Source organism: Entelurus aequoreus, linkage group LG23 (genome assembly GCF_033978785.1).
Source record: "Entelurus aequoreus isolate RoL-2023_Sb linkage group LG23, RoL_Eaeq_v1.1, whole genome shotgun sequence".
Taxonomy (NCBI): domain Eukaryota; kingdom Metazoa; phylum Chordata; class Actinopteri; order Syngnathiformes; family Syngnathidae; genus Entelurus; species Entelurus aequoreus.
Window position 1 is genome coordinate 36,867,556 of NC_084753.1, and position 19,495 is coordinate 36,887,050.

The window sequence follows — 19,495 nt, forward strand, 5'->3', positions numbered from 1 at the left end:
TACACATATAGGGAGTAATCCCTTTTTTTTTTTTTTTTTTGCAGTACAATCACTAATTCGAAAAATTAAAGTCAGGTTTATGGGGCGTGACAGAGTTGACCCAATTTTCCCAGTATGAAGTAAATTTCTCCAATTTATAATTGTTTTGAATCGGAAAAATATCGTTTTTGAATCGAGAATCGTGTTGAATTAAAAAAAAAATTGATTTTGAATCGAATCGTGACCCCAAGAATCGATATTGAATCGAATCGTGGGACACCCAAAGATTCACAGCCCTAATATATATATATTTATATATATATTTATATATATATTAGGGCCCTAATATATATAATTATTATAAAACAATTTTTTTTTTTCAATTCAACACGATTCTCGATTCAAAAACGATTTTTTTCCCGATTCAAAACCATTCTCTATTCATTCAATACATAGATTTCAGCAGGATCTACCCCAGTCTGCTGACATACAAGCAGAGTAGTAGATTTTTGTAAAAAGCTTTTATAATTGTAAAGGACAATGTTTTATCAACTGATTGCAATAATGTAAATTTGTTTTAACTATTAAATGAACCTAAAATATGACTTATTGTATCTTTGTGTAAGCCACTGTGACACTATTGTTCTTTTTTCTTTTTTTTTAATACATGTCTAATGATGATGTCAATGAGGGATTTTTAATCACTGCTATGTTGAAATTGTAACTAATATTGATACTGCTGTTGATAATATTCATTTTTGTTTCACTACGTTTGGTTTGTTCTGTGTCGTGTTTGTGTCTCCTCTCAATTTATTGTGGTTGTGGGTGTTGCTGGGTCGGTTTTGGAATTGGATTGCGTTGTTATGGTATTGCTGTGTATTGTTTTGTTGGATTTATTAATTAAAAAAATAAAAATTAAATAAAAAATTAAATAATAAAAAATAAAAAAATTAACCAATTTAAAAAAAAAAGAGAATCGATTCTTAATCGCACAACATGAGAATCGCGATTTGAATTCGAATCGATTTTTTACCACACCCCGCGTCTGCCTCACAATACGAAGGTCCTGAGCAGTCCCGGGTTCAATCCCGGGCTCGGGATCTTTCTGTGTGGAGTTTGCATGTTCTCCCCGTGACTGCGAGGGTTCCCTCCGGGTACTCCGGCTTCCTCCCACCTCCAAAGACATGCACCTGGGGATAGGTTGATTGGCAACAATAAATGGGCCCTAGTGTGTGAATGTGAGTGTGAATGTTGTCTGTCTATCTGTGTTGGCCCTGTGATGAGATGGCGACTTGTCCAGGGTGTACCCCGCCTTCCGCCTGATTGTAGCTGAGATAGGCTCCAGCGCCCCCCGCGACCCCGAAGGGATTAAGCGGTAGAAATGGATGGATGGATGGATGGATGGATATATATATGTATATATATATATATATATATATATATATATATATATATATATATATATATATATATATATATATATATATGTGCAATGTTTACACATATATATTTGCATGGATATATATAGATATAATATATATAATGGCAAACGAAATTTAAAAAGAACATGAAAACCTCCCACATTCTAATATACATTATAAAAACGATTAGCATCAAAGACAAAAATGAGTGTATTATTTTTTTTATTTATTTATTTTTCTTTCCTTATGCTACTGTTGTTTCAATACATTGTTAAAAATTTGAATATGTTTACGAAAATTAGTTGTATGTCTCTGTTTTGAAAATGTAAAATGGACAAGTTTACTTTTATTTTCAGAATGTTGAAATAGTTGTACCGGGGGTGGGACGTGTACTTGTTTCTCTCGCGAGATCTGACAACACTGCGCGCGAACCAAACACGGCGAGGATAAAGCAAGATGGCGTCTGACGGTGAAGACGTTATTGCAGTCGTCACAGTTCAGTGTTATTAATCTGTGCGTCCATGTACACATATATGTCCTTTATTAAACTCTATTAAATAGAGTAAACATCGTTAATAACTGTTTGCATCCGGTTATATTAGTCTGAGCGCACTTTGATGCTTCTCGAGCTAGCTTAGCTTGCTAGTTAGCTTAGCTTGTTAGCTGCTAACAAAGAGAGGCGGAAGTGATCAAAACACATCGCTAAGCAGAGATCAAGTGTGAGTGTAAAGTGTTGTGATTGTGTGAAAATGTGCGAAAGAACGATAGCAGAGTACGAGGAGGAACTTTGTCCAACAAAAGAGGAGAAGGAGCGACAACATCAAAAACATCAAGTTGTGTTACACAGAACAGGTTTGTTTACTTCTTACTCTCACATGTTTACTAACTTTATATTTATTATTAACACTATTCTTAAATAAATTGTCTATAGGAAGATGAATTGTCATGTGAGGATGATGCACTGATTGTTTTATGTTGTTCATAAAACGAGACAGTTTCAGACACACAATATTTATGAGAGGTTGATGTTCCTCTCAGTTTGTAACAATGTGTATCAACATGTTTACACAAAACTCACACAGTCACCGGGGGAATATTCCAGAGAGCAGGTTAAGTGCAAACTCCTGAGTATGTAAAGCTTGAGAGTTTTACCTCCAAAAATAGAGAGGTAAGACAAAGTCAGAGTCAGTTACCATGATAACTGACGATGGTTGATTGATTGATTGAGACTTTTATTAGTAGATTGCACAGTACAGTACATATTCCGTACAATTGACCACTAAATGGTAACACCCGAATAAGTTTTTCAACGTGTTTAAGTCGGGGTCCACTTAAATCGATTCATGGTACAAATATATACTATCATGTAAACCTAGCCTGCTAGCTGGCAGGTTTGACAAGTTATTTATGTGTGTAAAAGCTACACTGACCGGTTATTTCCTTCATATTGGTGCAGCCATTAACCTACTACAACACCTACTACATCCACCTACTCAGTGGCCTAGTGGTTAGAGTGTCCGCCCTGAGATCGGTAGGTTGTGAGTTCAAACCCCGGCCGAGTCATACCAAAGACTATAAAAATGGGATCCGTTACCTCCCTTCTTGGCACTCAGCATCAAGGGTTGGAATTGGGGGTTAAATCACCATAATAATTATTCCCGGGCGTGGCCACCGCTGCTGCTCACTGCTCCCCTCACCTCCCAGGGGGTGATCAAGGGTGATGGATCAAATGCAGAGAATAATCTCGCCACACCTAGTGTGTGTGTGACAATCATTGGTACTTTAACTTTTTAATGTGGCAGTGATTGTCGAAAAAAAAAAGCCTGATCTAAAGATGACATCTTGATCTCATACCATCTCAAACCAATTGGCCGTTCATTATTAAGTGAAATGTCTTATAGTCGCTTAAATGTGTCTTTAAACAAGCAACACTATGTTTTATCCAGTTACTTGATTAGTCAAAAACATTTCCAGTAGAACACTTGATTAATAACATTTTCAATAGCTACAGCCCTATATTTCATGTACAATTTAATATTTAGCATGCAGGAGTTAAAATGTGTTTTGTTTGTGTCCTGTAGACATCCAAGAAGAATGTCTCCCTCATCTGCAGGGGGACAGTTTCACTTCAGAGTATCCACAGCCCTCACATTTTAAAGGGGACGAGGGGGATCCACAGCCCCCCTATTTTAAAGAGGAAGAGGAGGGAGAGTGTCCTGTAGGGCAGGAGGAGGCTGATCTCACCAAGTTTCCACTGACTGTTGTCTCTGTGAAGACTGAAGAGCATGAAGACAAACCACCTGAGTCCTCACAGCTTCATCACAGTCCAAGTAAGCACAACATCCACATATCATCTAATACAATGTTTGTGACACATGTTCATCCGGGGGCCACATTTATGACTAAAGATGGAGATATACTTGCTTTTTAACACGTCCATTTAAAAATGAATGCTCATCAATCGTGTGAATTAGTGAAGTGAATTATATTTATATAGCGCTTCCCTCTAGTGACTCAAAGCGCTTTTACATAGTGAAACCCAATATCTAAGTTACATTTAAACCAGTGTGGGTGGCACTGGGAGCAGGTGGGTAAAATGTCTTGCCCAAGGACACAACGGCAGTGACTAGGATGGCGGAAGCTGGGATGGAACCTGGAACCCTCAAGTTGCTGGCACGGCCCCTCTACCAACCGAGCTATACCGCCCCGATCAAATCATCAACAATGTAATTGCTGGGGTGTAACCATGTGACCTAGAGGCCGTCCTCCTTACCTCACGTGGTCAAATGAAGGCAAACATTCAATATGGCTACTGTTTATTTACCTTTAGCAGCACATATGTCAGCATATTTCAAAGGTTTAGTGGTGAAGATTAGGGATGCAACCAGCTACTTCTACACCCAGCCACAAAAGTAAAACAACAAAAATACTAAAAATAACATATACACTGTGGTGGCCTCTACGGTGTTCCACGCCATTGTTTGCTGGGGTGGGGAGAACATGGCCAGAGACAGGAGCAGACCCAACAAAGCAACCAAGAGAGCCAACTCCACCCTCGGCCGCCCAACAACTCTCGGCCAGTGTCCAGTCCGCATGGATGAGCGAGGATACGTCCAAGGAGACCGAGGTGTCCGATACCTGCTCATTCAGCCAAGACACTGTGAAGCTTGTCCGTCCCGGCTCTCAGCGCCAGCTCCGCAGCCCTGTCTCTTCATCCGCATCTCCTCCTGTCTCTCCAAACTGACTCTGGTATGGCAGAGACCCAGCAGCTGGTCTCCATGGCCAAAAGGCTCCCGGGAGGCAGATCCAGAAGTCCACAAAAAAAGCAAAGCAGAAGTCACCAAAGTGCCACCCCTTGTCACACAGTCCCAAAGGGTCCCCAACCAAAAGGCAAAAAAAACCACATGAAATCAAGAAGGAAACATCCGGAACACAAAAGAATGACACAAGAGCACAGAGCTCCTGCCAACAGCAGCCACTACAGCGGCGCCATCTTGGGGAGAAAAAAAACCGTGGACGGAAATTTGACCCGGTTATCTTCTCCAAGTGGCGACACTGACATTGTCTTTGTGACAGCGCGCTTGCTCCCGCTGACGTGCCGGTCCTCAAGTGACGGCGTGATAAGAGCACACCGTCACAATAAACAAAACAAAACACCGACGGAAAGCGATAATCGATTAAAAAAACAAACAAGCAAACTGGAGTTTTGACCCGGAGAAGGCAGGTCGGTTACAAAAACTAAAACTCTGCATCCCAGGGACGCGTGGACTTACGGAAATGCACATCCTTTTTTATTTCAATGCGTAAAAAGTGCGTTAACGCCAACACTGGTCATTAATGTGATTATCAGACAGCAGTTATTTCCATCCATCCATCCATTTTCTACCGCTTGTCCCTTTCGGGGTCGCGGGGGGTGCTGTAGCCTATCTCAGCTGCATTCGGGCGGTAGGCGGGGTACACCCTGGACAAGTCACCACCTCATCACAGGGCCAACACAGATAGACAGACAACATTCACACTCACATTCACACACTAGGGCCAATTTAGTGTTGCCAATCAACCTATCCCCAGGTGCATGTCTTTGGAGGTGGGAGGAAGCCGGAGTACCCGGAGGGAACCCACGTAGTCACGGGGAGAACATGCAAACTCCACACAGAAAGATCCCGAGCCCGGGATTGAACTCAGGACTACTCAGGACCTTCGTATTGTGAGGCACATGCACTAACCCCTGTGCCATTAGACAATATTCAAATATAGGTGGTAGTGTTGTAACGATACCAATATTTTGGTACCGGTACTAAAATTAATTCGGTACTTTTCTAAATAAAGGGGACCACAAAAAATTGCATTATTGGCTTTATTTTAACAAAAATTTTTAGGGTACATTAAACATATGTTTATTATTGCAGTTAAGTCCTTAAATAAAATAGTGAGCATACTAGACAACTTGTCTTTTAGTTGTAAGTAAACAAACAAAGACTCATAATTAGTCTGCTGACATATGCAGTAACATATTGTGTCATTTATACACCTATTATTTTGTCAACATTATTAAGGACAAGTGGTAGAAATTGAATTAATAATCTACTTGTTGATTTACTGTTAATATCTGCTTACTTTCTCTTTTAACATGTTCTGTCTACACTTCTGTTAAAATGTAATAATCACTTATTTTTCTGTTGTTTGATACTTTACATTAGTTTTTGGATGATACCACAAATTAGTAGTTACAGGATCATACATTGGTCATATTCAAAGTCCTCATGTGTCCAGGGACATATTTCCTGAGTTTATAAACATAATATACATAATAAAAACCGAAAGATGATGTTGTGATGCCAAAAAATATTGACGTGATCATAGTAGTATCGACTAGGTACTAGGTATTAGTTTTGAATGATACCACAAATTTGGGTATCAATCCGATACCAAGTAGTTACAGCATCATACATTGGTCATATTCAAAGTCCTCATGTGTCCAGGGACATATTTCCTGAGTTTATAAACATAATATACATTTTAAAAAAACAAAAGAAGATGTTGTGATGCCAAAAAATATCAACGTAATCTTAGTCATTGGAGCAGCAGGAGGAACCCAGTCATGGAAGAAGCCAGCCTGTGGCGAGGGTTATTATAGGTGGAGGATCAGCTCCGTTCGGTGAGCCGGGTCCGGCCGACTCTGCTGATGAGGACAACAACTCTGCCGTTCTGGGGCCTGCCGAGGATACAAGCCCAGGAGGATCTGCGGGGATACAGAGCGAGGGGACATCTGCAGCAGGCGAGACACGGAAGGGGAACTTGGGGGCCCGAGCCTGACTTCTCGATCAGAGGAGCCAACCATCACCTCACCAAAATGGTCCTCTGTTGTAAAGCACCGTCGGGGGAGAAGGTACCCTCCAGTGGTGAGGGCTGCTGGCGGTAAACAACGTGTCCACTCTAAGCCAGTTATTGTTGGGACTGGCACACAAGGTAATATCGGAGTCGTTCAGACTAAACTGGTCAGTGTTTTTGCTACCAAGTTCTCTCCGTACCTCGATCCAGAGGTACTGGCGAGCTACCTGTCTGATAAACTTGCACGCAAAGTAACCTGTGAAATCATAGTCACTGTGGGCAATCGATATAGCTCTTTTAAAGTCTGCACAGAGTGTAAAGATGTTGCAGAGATGGATGTCCCTGATCTCTGGCCAGAAGGCTCTGTGGTCAGGCGTTTTTATGAGCCACGAAAGGCAGTTGTAGTGGGGGCCAACGTACCTCTAGCCTCCTCTCGTGCTGGTGTAAGTGCGGTTGAAGGGGCCTTGCCCGCTCGTACCATGTAACAATGCGTGTGGGATCTTTTAACTGTCGTGGACTGCGTCTTGGCTGCAGCGCCGGGGAACCAGGCTCGGTGTGTAGCTGTTGACAACCTGCTGCTCAACTGTGACATTTTATGCTTACAAGAGACATTCCTCCCAAAAAAAGACCTGGGACTCTTGAATTATTTTAATGTATACTTGCCAACCCTCCCGTTTTTAGCGGGAGAATCCCGGTATTCAACGCCTCTCCCGACAACCTCCCGGCAGAGATTTTCTCTCAACAAACTCCCGGTATTCAGCCGGAGCTGGAGGCCACGCCCCCTCCAGCTCAATGCGGACCTGAGACTGAGTGGGGACAGCCTGTTCTCACGTCCGCTTTCCCACAATATAAACAGCTTGCCTAACGAATTCAAACGAATGGAAACAAGAATTTCAGTTCATCCAGGACAGTTCGAAGGGGAAGGTGTATGTTGCCTGTAAATATGTAGAACAGACTTCTCCATTGAACACGGTGGCCGAAATGATATACTCATCATGAACGGAGAAGTTAAACAGGACAATACTGCCATCTAATGGATAGCCACCGGAACACTGAAATTCAAGTATTTCTTTTATGTAAGTAAAATAAATAAATATATATATATATATAGCTAGAATTCACTGAAAGTCAAGTATTTCATACATATATATTATATGTATATATATGAAATTTATGGAGATGGCCTGAACGTCTTTGTAAAAATAAAAAATATATTTAAAAAAATACCATTATTATTATTTTTAGGTTAAAAAATATTAAATCCATTTTTGAAATGTATGACTTTGTCATAACAGGTTAGAGGTTAGCAAAGATTATTCTGGCTGTATGGAGATGACCTAAGAACATCTTTTATGATTTATTAATACAAATATACACATATACATAATAGGTGTGTGTGTATATATACAGGTATATATATACTGTATATATTTACACACACACACACACACACATATACATACACTATGTATATATATATATATATATATATATATATATATATATATATATATATATATATATATATATATATTTATATATATATATATGTATATATATATTTATATATATATATATATATATGTTAGGGCTGCAACAACTAATCGATTATAAAAATAGTTGCCGATTAATTTAGTCATCGATTCGTTGGATCTATGCTATGCGCATGCACAGAGTTTATTTTTATTTTTTTTTTTAAATAAACCTTTATTTATAAACCGCAACATTTACAAACAGCTGAGAAACAATAATCAAAATAAGTATGGTGCCAGTATGCTGTTTTTTTTCAATAAAATACTGGATAGGATAGAAACGTAGTTTGTCTCTTTTATCCGATTATTAATCGATTAATCGAAGTAATAATGGACAGATTAATCGATTGGTGAATTCTAGCTGTAAATAACCACGCCCCCGCCCCCAACCCCCCCACCTCCCGATATTGGCGGTCTCAAGGTTGGCAAGTATGTTTTAATGATAACTTTCATGGAGCTGGTGAGTCAACGACTGACCTGTCCACGGGAATTGTAAGAGGGAGGACAGCGGGAGGTGTTGCTGTGCTCTGGCACAAAAAGCATGATGCAGTTATTAGTGTTATTAGGCTCGAAGTTGATTGTGTATTGCTGTTCAGTATAAGTCCAACAATAGGGAGTTTATTGTTCTTAATGTGTACACTCCGTATAAATGTAAAGACAATGAGGATGACTACATGTTTAGACTTGCTTTTATTTTTATTTTTTTATACAGGATAATCACTATGTGTATTTATGTGGTCGGTGACTGGAATGCTGATATTTCTGATGGCAGCTCTTTATTTGCAAGACACCTAATACAGTTTTGTGATGATAATGCACTCACCTTATCTAGTCAAGGGTTGTTGCCAGCTGATAGCTATTCTTATATTAGTGAAGCCTGGCCATACTTGCCAACCTTGAGACCTCCGATTTCGGGAGGTGGTGGGCGTGGTCGGGGGCGTGGTTAAGAGGGGAGGAGTATATTTACAGCTAGAATTCACCAAGTCAAGTATTTCATATATTTATATATACTGTATATATATACCTATATATACATTATATCTATATATATATATATATATATAGATAAATATATCTACATCCTGAAAATATGCAAACAAAACTGTGTTTAGATAATTGATACTTCAAACTTGCATAAATAAATCTTAAGGAATATAACATAACTTGGCTTCTGAGAGCTTCAGAATGTAATGAATAAAATGCTAAAGTTGTTGATAAACAAGCAATTATTTTAATAATTAAATATGGTCATTTTAAATGAATTATTATGATCATTTAAAATTAATTATTTCAAATATCCATCCATCCATCCATTTTCTACCGCTTATTCCCTTCGGGGTTGCGGGGGGCGCTGGGGCCTATCTCAGCTACATTTATTTTAATGTAAAATTCTATGGCTGGATGTAATAAGGAGTCAGAAAAAATACAAATAAAAATACAATTAATTTAGATGTTTTTAGCAAAATATAGTAAAAATGTATTTAGTTTTTTTTTTTTAAATTAATAAATATATTTATTTTTAGGTAAGATAAACATAATAATACAATTTATCTCTAGTCTGGATGATTTAGTTCTTGTCAACCTTGTCAAATAAATAAATCACCAAACAGGCACTAACATGGAACCCACAGGGAAAAAGAAACAGAGGGAGACCAAGAACAACCTGGAGAAGAAGCACGGAACAGGAGATGAGGGCTGAGGGGCTGTCATGGCAACAACTCGACCGAAGGGCACAAGACCGGAATGGATGGAAGGCTTTCGTCGGCGGCCTATGTTCCTCAGGGATTACTAAGGCCTAAGACATAAGACAAGACAACCTGTTGTCCTCCCGTCTCTTCCCCGAGGATGGCTCCATGAGCTGGGCAAACGCCTGGAGATGCCCTACGTCAACAACACGGTCGGCAGCCCGTCGGTGCGCAGCTCGTACATCGCCGCCCTCTACTTCACCCTCAGCAGCCTGACTAGCGTCGGCTTTGGCAACGTGTGCGCCAACACGGACTCTGAGAAGATCTTCTCCATCTGCACCATGCTCATCGGCGGTATGCCGGACGCCTCGTATGGAATAACGTGATTGGGCAGGCATGCTGTTTATATTGTGGGAAAGCGGACGTGAAAACAGGCTGTCCTCACGGATGGAGCTGGAGGGGGCGTGGCCTCCAGCTCCGGAGATTTTCGGGAGAATATTTGTCCCGGGAGGTTTTCGGGAGAGGCGCTGAATTTCGGGAGGGTTGGCAAGTATGAGCCTGGCACACAACATCATGGTTTTGGGGGGGGGACGGGTCCTGACTGTTGTTTGTGCTTACGCACCAAACAGCACCTCAGAGTACCCACTCTTTTTGGATTCCCTTGAGGGAGTATTGAAGAGTCATGTTGGCAACGACAGTGAAACCTGGAGAGGCGTGCTTGGGAAGAATGGCTGCCCGGTTCTGAACCCAAGTGGTGCTTTGTTATTGGACTTTTGTGCTCGTCACGGATTGTCCATAACAAACACCATGTTCAAACATAAGGGTGTCCATATGTGCACTTGGCACCAGGACATCCTCGGCCGCAGTTCCATGATTGACTTTGTAGTTGTGTCATCGGATTTGCGGCCTCATGTTTTGGACACTCGGGTGAAGTGAGGGGCAGAGCTTTCTACCAATCACCACCTGGTGGTGAGCTGGGTACGATGGTGGGGGAGGATGCCGGACAGACCTGGCAGGCCCAAACGCATTGTGAGGGTCTGCTGGGAACGCCTAGCTGAGTCTGCTGTCAGAGAGAGTTTCAATTCCCACCTCCGGAAGAACTTTGAACATGTCACGAGGGAGGCACTGGATATTGAGTCCAAGTGGACCATGGTCCGTGCCTCTATTGTCGAGGCGGCTGATTGGAGCTGTGGCCGCAAGGTGGTTGGTGCCTGTCGTGGCGGTAATTCTAGAACCCGCTGGTGTACACCAGCAGTGAGGGATGCCGTCAAGCTAAATAAAGAGTCCTATCGGGTTCTTTTGGCTCATGGGACTCCAGAGGCAGCGGACAGGTACCGACAGGCCAAGCAAAGTGCGGCTTCAGCGGTCGCGGAGGCAAAAACTCGGACATGGGAGGAGTTTGGGGAAGCCATGGAAAACTACTTCCAGGCGGCTTCGAAGCAATTCTGGTCCACTATCCGCCGCCTCAGGGGGGAAGCAGTGCACTGTCAACATCGTGTATGGTGAGGATGGTGTGCTGCTGACCTCTACTGCGGCTGTTGTGGATCAGTGGAGGGAATACTTCGAAGACCTCCTCAATCCCACCAACACATCTTCCTATGAGGAAGCAGTGCCTGGGGAATCTGTAGTGGGCTCTCCTATTTCTGGGGCTGAGGTTGCAGAGGTAGTTAAAAAGCTCCTCGGTGGCCGCGCTTGGGAATCATTTAGTGATTTAACCCCCAACCCTTGATGCCAAGCAAGGAGGCAATGGGTCCCATTTTTATAGTCTTTGGTATGACTCAGCTGGGATTTGAACTCACGACTTTCCAGTCTCAGGGCAGACACTCTAACCACAAGGCCACTGAGCAGGTCAATGGTTAATCTATCCTAAATAGAAAATAAACCTTAGCAAAAGTTAGCTAACAATTGAGTCATTGGTAACCGCTCTATTCTGCCTTAGTAAGTGCTCTAAATAACATCCTAAAACTCCTTCAACATTTTAAATACACACGGTAAGTATATATGTTTATGTTTGTTATATTTTTAACATGTAAAGCGACTTTGGGTACTTAGAAAAGTGCTATATAAATCTCAGGTATTATTATATGTAATGTAGTAACATTCTTAATAACATGTCATATTTACATATCTTGCTCATTTGAAGCATACAATGTCTGCTCTCACTGGGATGCCGACTGATGGGATGTTCATATCTTCCCGTTTAGATGAAGAATTAATCCTCACAAAGGGTTAAAAAAGGGTGGGTGCAAAAGAGCGTATTTTCGTGTCTTTCTTGCCGTCTGGAGTCTAAATTGGATGTCAAAGTTGACCAAGTTCTCGGTTTATGTCCACAACCTTCACCATATAAGTGAGAAGCATGATTTATAATCTATAATTAGCTTACACCATCTTAGAGGCGAGAAATCAGCTCAGTATGTCAATATAGCAGCATAAATTGGTTACTTTTGTGATCAATGCGCCGCTAAAAGTAGGTCCTTAACGTTAGCGCTTATAATAACAATATCGCTAATACTTGGTTAATATTCAGGTCACAAAATGTAAATGGAGTATTGTTGGCAGTTTTTGGATGGTTATTTGGAGGACTTTGTGGGTCTAATAGAGAAGCTCCCATTAACTCCAATGTTAGTTGATTTTTGCTCACGTTTATTTACTAATTAGAATTCATAAACATTTAAAACATATGTCTTACATACGGATTGTGAATGATAGGCGACATTTTTTAAAAAAAGTGTAGTTTCCTTTGAATTTGTCAGATAAGTAAACAGTCCTTAAAATTCAAGATGAAAAACAATTGAGGTTGTTTATAGATATTATCCACAATGAAGTTACAGTAAAACTAAGCACACAAGGGAAGTACATTCATATACACATGAAGTACACACATGTGTAAGAATCATGTTAACCACCAAAATATCGTCTCGTTCTCCTAAAGCCAATATCGAGTATCCTTTGGTGAGCTGACCGTATCGTCACACCCCTAGTTGAAAGCACACCAACCCCATGACATGACACTTCCACGTGATGTAGAACAGGAGTACATTTTAAACGTACACACACATCTGAAGAATATAAAAAAATATATATTTGGTGGGCCAAACAAAATGACTCAGCGAACCAATATTTAGTATGGGCGATATGACCTAAAATCTATATCCTAATAACAATATATGTCACAATTTATCATTTGGTATATGGTTGATAATAGAAGAATTTCAAAGCGAATTACAAAAGCTCCTAATTTGGCAGCTGACATATGCAGTAACATATTGTGTCATTTCTAATTGTATTATTTTGTCGAAGCTATTATTATTAATGTACTTGTTTATTTACTGTTAATATCTAGTTACTTTATTTGAGAAAATAATACTGGAAATGATGTAATATGTTACTGCATATTTCAGCAACTAAATTAGGAGCCTGTGTAGCCTGTTTTAAAATGGTTCTATTAGTAATTCTATATGAAATAATATATCGCAAAATCAATTTTAAACCATATCGTCTATCCATAGTAAAATGTCCTGTCGTCCTGGTTTGTTTTTATCCATCCATCTTCTTCCGCTTATCCGAGGTCGGGTTGCCGGGGCAGCAGCCTAAGCAGGGAAGCCCAGACTTCCCTCTCCCCAGCCACTTCATCCAGCTCTTCCCGGGGGATCCTGAGGCTTTCCCAGGCCAGCCGGGAGACATAGTCTTCCCAACGTGTCCTGGATCTTCCCTGTGGCCTCCTACCGGTCTGATGTGCCCTAAACACCTCCCTATAGAGGCGTTCGGGTGGCATCCTGACCAGATGCCCGAACCACCTCAACTGGCTCCTCTCGATGTGGAGAAGCAGCAGTTTTACTTTGAGCTCCCCCCGGATGTCAGAGCTTCTCACCCTATCTCTAAGGGAGAGCCCCGCCACCCGGCGGAAGAAACTCATTTCGGCCGCTTGTACCCGTGATCTTGTCCTTTCGGTCATAACCCAAAGCTCATGGCCATAGGTGAGGATGGGAACGTAGATCGACCGGTAAATTGAGAGCTTTGCCTTCCGGCTCAGCTCCTTCTTCACCACAACGGATCGATACAGCGTCCGCATTGAAGACGCCGCACCGATCCGCCTGTCGATCTCACGATCCACTCTTCCCTCATTCATGAACAAGACTCAGAGGTACTTGAACTCCTCCACTTGGGGCAGGGTCTCCTCCCCAACCCGAAGATGGCACTCCACCATTTTCCGGGCGAGAACCATGGACTCGTACTTGGAGGTGCTGATTCTCATCCCAGTCGCTTCATACTCCGCTGCGAACTGATCCAGTGAGAGCTGAAGATCCTGGCCAGATGAAGCCATCAGGACCACATCATCTGCAAAAAGCAGAGACCTAATCCTGCAGCCACCAAACCGGATCCCCTCAACGCATTGACTGCGCCTAGAAATTCTGTCCATAAAAGTTATGAACAGAATCTGTGAAAATGGCAGCCTTGGCGGAGTTCAAGCCTCACTGGAAACGTGTCCGACTTACTGCCGCCTCACTGGAAACGTGTCCGACTTACTGCCGGCAATGCGGACCGAGTTCTGACACTGATCATACAGGGAGCAGACCGCCACAATCAGACAGTCTGATACCCCATACTCTCTGAGCACTCCCCTCAGGACTTCCCGAGGAACACGGTCGAATGCCTTCTTCAAGTCCACAAAGCACATGTAGACTGGTTGGGCATACTCCCATGCACCCTCAAGGACCCTGTCGAGAGTATAGAGCTGGTCCACAGTTCCACGACCAGGACGAAAACCACACTGTACCTCCTGAATCCGAGGTTCGACTATCCGGCATAGCCTCCTCTCCAGTACACCTGAATAGACCTTACCGGGAAGGCTGAGGAGTGTGATCCCACGATAGTTAGAACACACCCTCCAGTTCCCCTTCTTAAAGAGAGGAACCACCACCCCGGTCTGCCAATCCAGAGGTACCGCCACCGATGTCCACGCGATGCTGCAGAGTCTTGTAAACCAAGACAGCCCCACAGCATCCAGAGCCTTAAGGAACTCCGGGCGGATCTCATCTACCCCCGGGGCCTTGCCACCAAGGAGCTTTTTAACTATCTCAGCAACCTCAGCCCCAGAAATAGGAGAGCCCACCACAGACTCCCCAGGCACTGCTTTCTCATAGGAAGACGTGTTCGTGGGATTGAGGAGGTCTTCGAAGTATTCCCTCCATCGATCCACAACATCCGCAGTCGAGGTCAGCAGAACACCATCCTCACCATACACGGTGTTGATAGTGCACTGCTACTCCTTTCTGAGGCGGCGGATGGTGGTCCAGAATCGCTTCGAAGCCGTCCGGAATCGTTTTCCATGGCTTCCCCGAACTCCTCCCATGTCCGAGTTTTTGCCTCTGCGACCGCTGAAGCCGCACACCGCTTGGCCTGTCGGTACCTGTCCGCTGCCTCAGGAGTCCTATAAGCCAAAAGAACCCGATAGGACTCCTTTTTCAGCTTGACGGCATCCCTCACCGCCGGTGTCCACCAACGGGTTGTAGGAATTACGCCACGACAGGCACCAAATACCTTGCGGCCACAGCTCCAATCAGCCGCCTCAACAATAGAGGTGCGGAACATGGTCCACTCGGACTCAATGTCCAGCACCTCCCTCGTGACATTTTCAAAGTTCTTTCGGAGGTGGGAATTGAAACTCTCTCTGACAGGAGTCTCTGCCAGACGTTCCCAGCAAACCTTCACAATGCGTTTGGGCCTGCCAGGTGTGTCCGGCATCCTCCCCCACCATCGCAGAAGAAAGCTCCGCCCCTCTCTTCACCCGAGTGTCCAAAACATGATGCTGCAAATCCGATCACACAACTACAAAGTCGATCATGGAACTGCGACCTAGGGTGTCCTGGTGCCAAGTGCACATATGGACACCATTATGTTTGAACATGGTATTCCTTATGGACAATCTGTGACGGGCACAAACGTCCAATAACAAAACACCACTCGGGTTCAGATCTCGGCGGCCATTCTTCCCAATCACATCTCTCCAGGTTTCACTGTCATTGCCAATATGAGCGTTGAAGTCCCCCAGTAGAATGAGGGAATCACCCGGGGGAGCACTCTCAAGTACTCCCTCGAGTTAATCCAAAAAGGGTGGGTACTCTGAGCTGCCGTTTGGCGCGTAACCGCAAACAACAGTCAGGACCCTTCCCTCCTCCCGAAGGTGGAGGGAAGCTACCCTCTCGTCCACTGGGTTGAACTCCAACGTGCATTATCTGAGCCGGGGGGCAACAAGAATTTCCACCCCAGCTCGTCGCCTCTCACTGCTGGCAGCATAGTGGAAGAGAGTCCAGCCCCTCTCGAGAGAACTGTTTCCAGAGCCCTTGCTGTGCGTCGAAGTGAGTCCGACTGTATCTAGCCGGAACTTCTCCACCTCGCGCACTAGCTCAGGCTCCTCCCCCCCCCAGCGAGGTGACGTTCCCCGTCCCAAGAGCTAGCTTCTGTAGCCGAGGATCGGAGCGCCAAGTGCCCTGCCTTCGGCTTGCGCCCAGCTCACATTGCACCCGACCTCTAAGGCCCCTGCTATGGGTGGTGAGCCCATTGGAGGGGGGACCCACGTTGCCTCTTCGGGCTGTGCCCGGCCGGGCCCCATGGGGACAGGCCCGGCCACCAGGCGTTCGCCATTGTGCCCCACCTCCAGGCCTGGCTCCAGAGGGGGGCCCAGGTGACCCGTGTCGGGCGAGGGAAATCTGGGTCCTTCGTTTTTATTTTTCATGGAGGTCTTCGAGCTACTCTTTGTCTGATCCCTAACTTAGGACCAGTTTGTCTTAGGAGACCCTACCAGGGGGCATAAAGCCCCCGGAAAACATAGCTCCTATGATCATTGGGACACGCAAACTCCTCTACCACGATAAAGTGGCAGCTCAGAGAGGAGGGTTTGTTTTTATTTTCCTGTGAATAATGTTGTAAAGAGCAGCGTGTTTGTGCGTCACTGAGATTTCAAGACAGTTCATACGATAACTTGTTTTTCCTAAGTGCATGTAAAAGTACTGAATGCATTGTGTGACTGAGCAGAGATGGTGTGTTTGTCTTGCAGAGGTCTGTGAAGAACATCTTCACCCTGAGCAACAGAAGTGGAGCTTCAGGATGCGGACGGAGGAGCCACAGCCCTCCCACATTAAGAAGGAAGAGGTATACCCACTGATCCCCCATTTTAAAGAGGAAGAGGAGGACCCACTGACACCCCATTTTAAAGAGGAAGCTGTGGATCCACTGAGCCCTCACATTAAGGATGAAGAGGAGGACCCACTGACCCCTCACATTAAAGAGGAAGAGGAAGAACACAGCATCAGTCAGCAGGGAGAGCATCTTGAAGGACTGGAGGAGGTTGATGTCACCAAGATGCCAGTGACTGGTGTCCCTGTGAAGAGTGAAGGTGATGAGGTCAAAGGTGAGAGTGAGGAGAATAAAGAGGCGGAGCTTCCATGCAGCAGCTCAACTCAACACATGACAACAGAAGCTGATGGAGACCACTGTGGAGGATCACAAGCAGACAAGCTCTTAGCTCCACTATCAGATAGTGAGGACACAACGTCACACTCTCCTGACACTGATGATGAAGACTCTAAAGATGATAAGACATGTCACACTGACAACACACACTTCACATGTTCTCACTGTGACAAAACTTTTAAATCTAGTAATTTGAAAAGACACATGAGAACACACACTGGAGAAAAACCTTTTTCATGTTCAATCTGCGGTAAAGATTTTACTCATAGGCACGATTTGAAAATACACATGAGAATACACACTGGAGAAAAACCTTTTTCCTGCACAGAATGTGGTAAAAGTTTTGTAAGAAATCAAAGTTTAAAAGCACACATAAGAACACACACTGGAGAAAAACCTTTTTTATGTTCTGAATGCGGTAAAGATTTTACTCATAGGCAACATTTGAAAATACACATGAGAATACACACTGGAGAAAACCCTTTTTCCTGCTCAGAATGTGGTAAAAGTTTTGTAAGAAATCTAAGTTTAAAAGAACACATGAGAACACACACTGGAGAAAAACCTTTTTTATGTTCAATCTGCGGTAAAGATTTTACTCATAGTCAACATTTGAAAAGACACATGAGAACACACACTGGAGAAAAACCTTTTTCGTGTTCAACCTGCAGTAAAGATTTTACTCAAAAGCACCATTTCAAAGCACACATGAGAATACACACTGGAGAACAACCCTTTTCATGTTCAATCTGCGGTAAAGATTTTACTAGAAGGGACCATTTCAAAAAACACATGAGAACACACACTGGAGAACAACCTTTTTCATGTTCAATCTGCGGTAAAGATTTTACTCGAAGGGACCATTTCAAAAAACACATGAGTACACACACTGGAGAAAAACCTTTTTCATGTTCAGTATGTTGTAAAAGTTTTATACAAAGACAGCATTTGAAAAGACACATGATAACACACACAGGAGAAAAACCTTATTCATGTTCAATCTGCAGTAAAGATTTTACTCAAAAGCACCATTTCAAAGCACACATGAAAACACACACTGGAGAAAAACCTTAAATATGTTCAGTATGTTGTAAAAGTTTTATACAAAGTCCGCATTTCAAAAGACACATGATAACACACACAAGAGAGAAAGTGTTGAGTTGCAGTGTGTGTGGTGAAAGATTCTCTTCTAAGTACCAGTGTAAGAAACACAAGTGTGCTGGTGAGAACAGCAGCAGCAAATGAAGATGCAGGATTTGAAATAAACTGTCAAAACTTTAACTTTGACCTTCACATAGATTCTAACATTTATAGATTAGATAGTTTAGATTATTGTTTTTTTTCAGTCAAGTACATGTTTTAATATACACTATTGTGTACTTTTATTTACAAATTAACACAACACTTTGACTGTAAAGGTGAGAATAAACAGGACAAAACATGATACAAATACTTTTTTATGTGTATAGAGATATTCAGAAATAATTTTTAATTTTTAATGATGTTATAGATGAACTCCTTTATATTATGTACATATGTGTTTTACATTTGTTTATACTTTTGCTTTTGAATACACATAAATCCCTCTTATTTCATATTTACTGGTTCACATCTGAAACATCTTCTGGACCACTTCTGGAAGCATATTATTATTTACTTCATACATCATTTGAGCAGTTGTGTTTTATACGAGATCATTTACTTTTAAAATGTGTGACTTTATGAATTATTGGTTGGGTCTCAATAATCCATTCTATTAATTATCTTTATTACTCTCTTTTGTAATATGAATATGGGTTTATATGTATGTCCCCTTTATGCAATATGTAGGTTAGAGAAAATGGCAACATTAAATGTGGAAAGTTATGAAGGATAGTTTTGTTTTTAATCTACATTTCTAATTAAATAACTACACATGAAAATTGTTTTTTAAAGTTGTACATGATTTGTTTGACCCTTTCTTAGAATCCCTCAAACAATAACAATTTCAGAAAACATGAGAAAGTTTGGAATGTTAGGGACAAGTCAATAATGTACATCATCCCACAGAGCTTTATTGTACATCCATCCATTT

General features: G+C 42.5%; 1 protein-coding gene across 1 annotated transcript; it reads left to right on the forward strand.

The window, feature by feature from the left end:
* Window positions 1-1,879: 1,879 nt before the first annotated feature.
* On the forward strand, window positions 1,880-19,277 carry LOC133640610 (gastrula zinc finger protein XlCGF57.1-like). Its single transcript, XM_062034127.1, has 3 exons — window positions 1,880-2,252; window positions 3,482-3,730; window positions 17,006-19,277. Exons 1-3 carry the CDS (start codon window positions 2,150-2,152, stop codon window positions 18,493-18,495), a joined length of 1,842 nt encoding a protein of 613 aa, XP_061890111.1. The 5' UTR covers window positions 1,880-2,149; the 3' UTR covers window positions 18,496-19,277.
* Window positions 19,278-19,495: the final 218 nt, after the last annotated feature.

What these genes read in the sequence shown, in the direction of transcription:
- LOC133640610 (XM_062034127.1), top strand. Translation starts at nt 2,150, where the DNA reads ATGTGCGAAAGAACGATAGCAGAGTACGAGGAGGAACTTTGTCCAACA. An exon ending in AGTTGTGTTACACAGAACAG is followed by an intron (nt 2,253 to 3,481) that starts GTTTGTTTACTT and finishes TGTGTCCTGTAG; the next exon opens with ACATCCAAGAAGAATGTCTC. An exon ending in ACAGCTTCATCACAGTCCAA is followed by an intron (nt 3,731 to 17,005) that starts GTAAGCACAACA and finishes TTTGTCTTGCAG; the next exon opens with AGGTCTGTGAAGAACATCTT.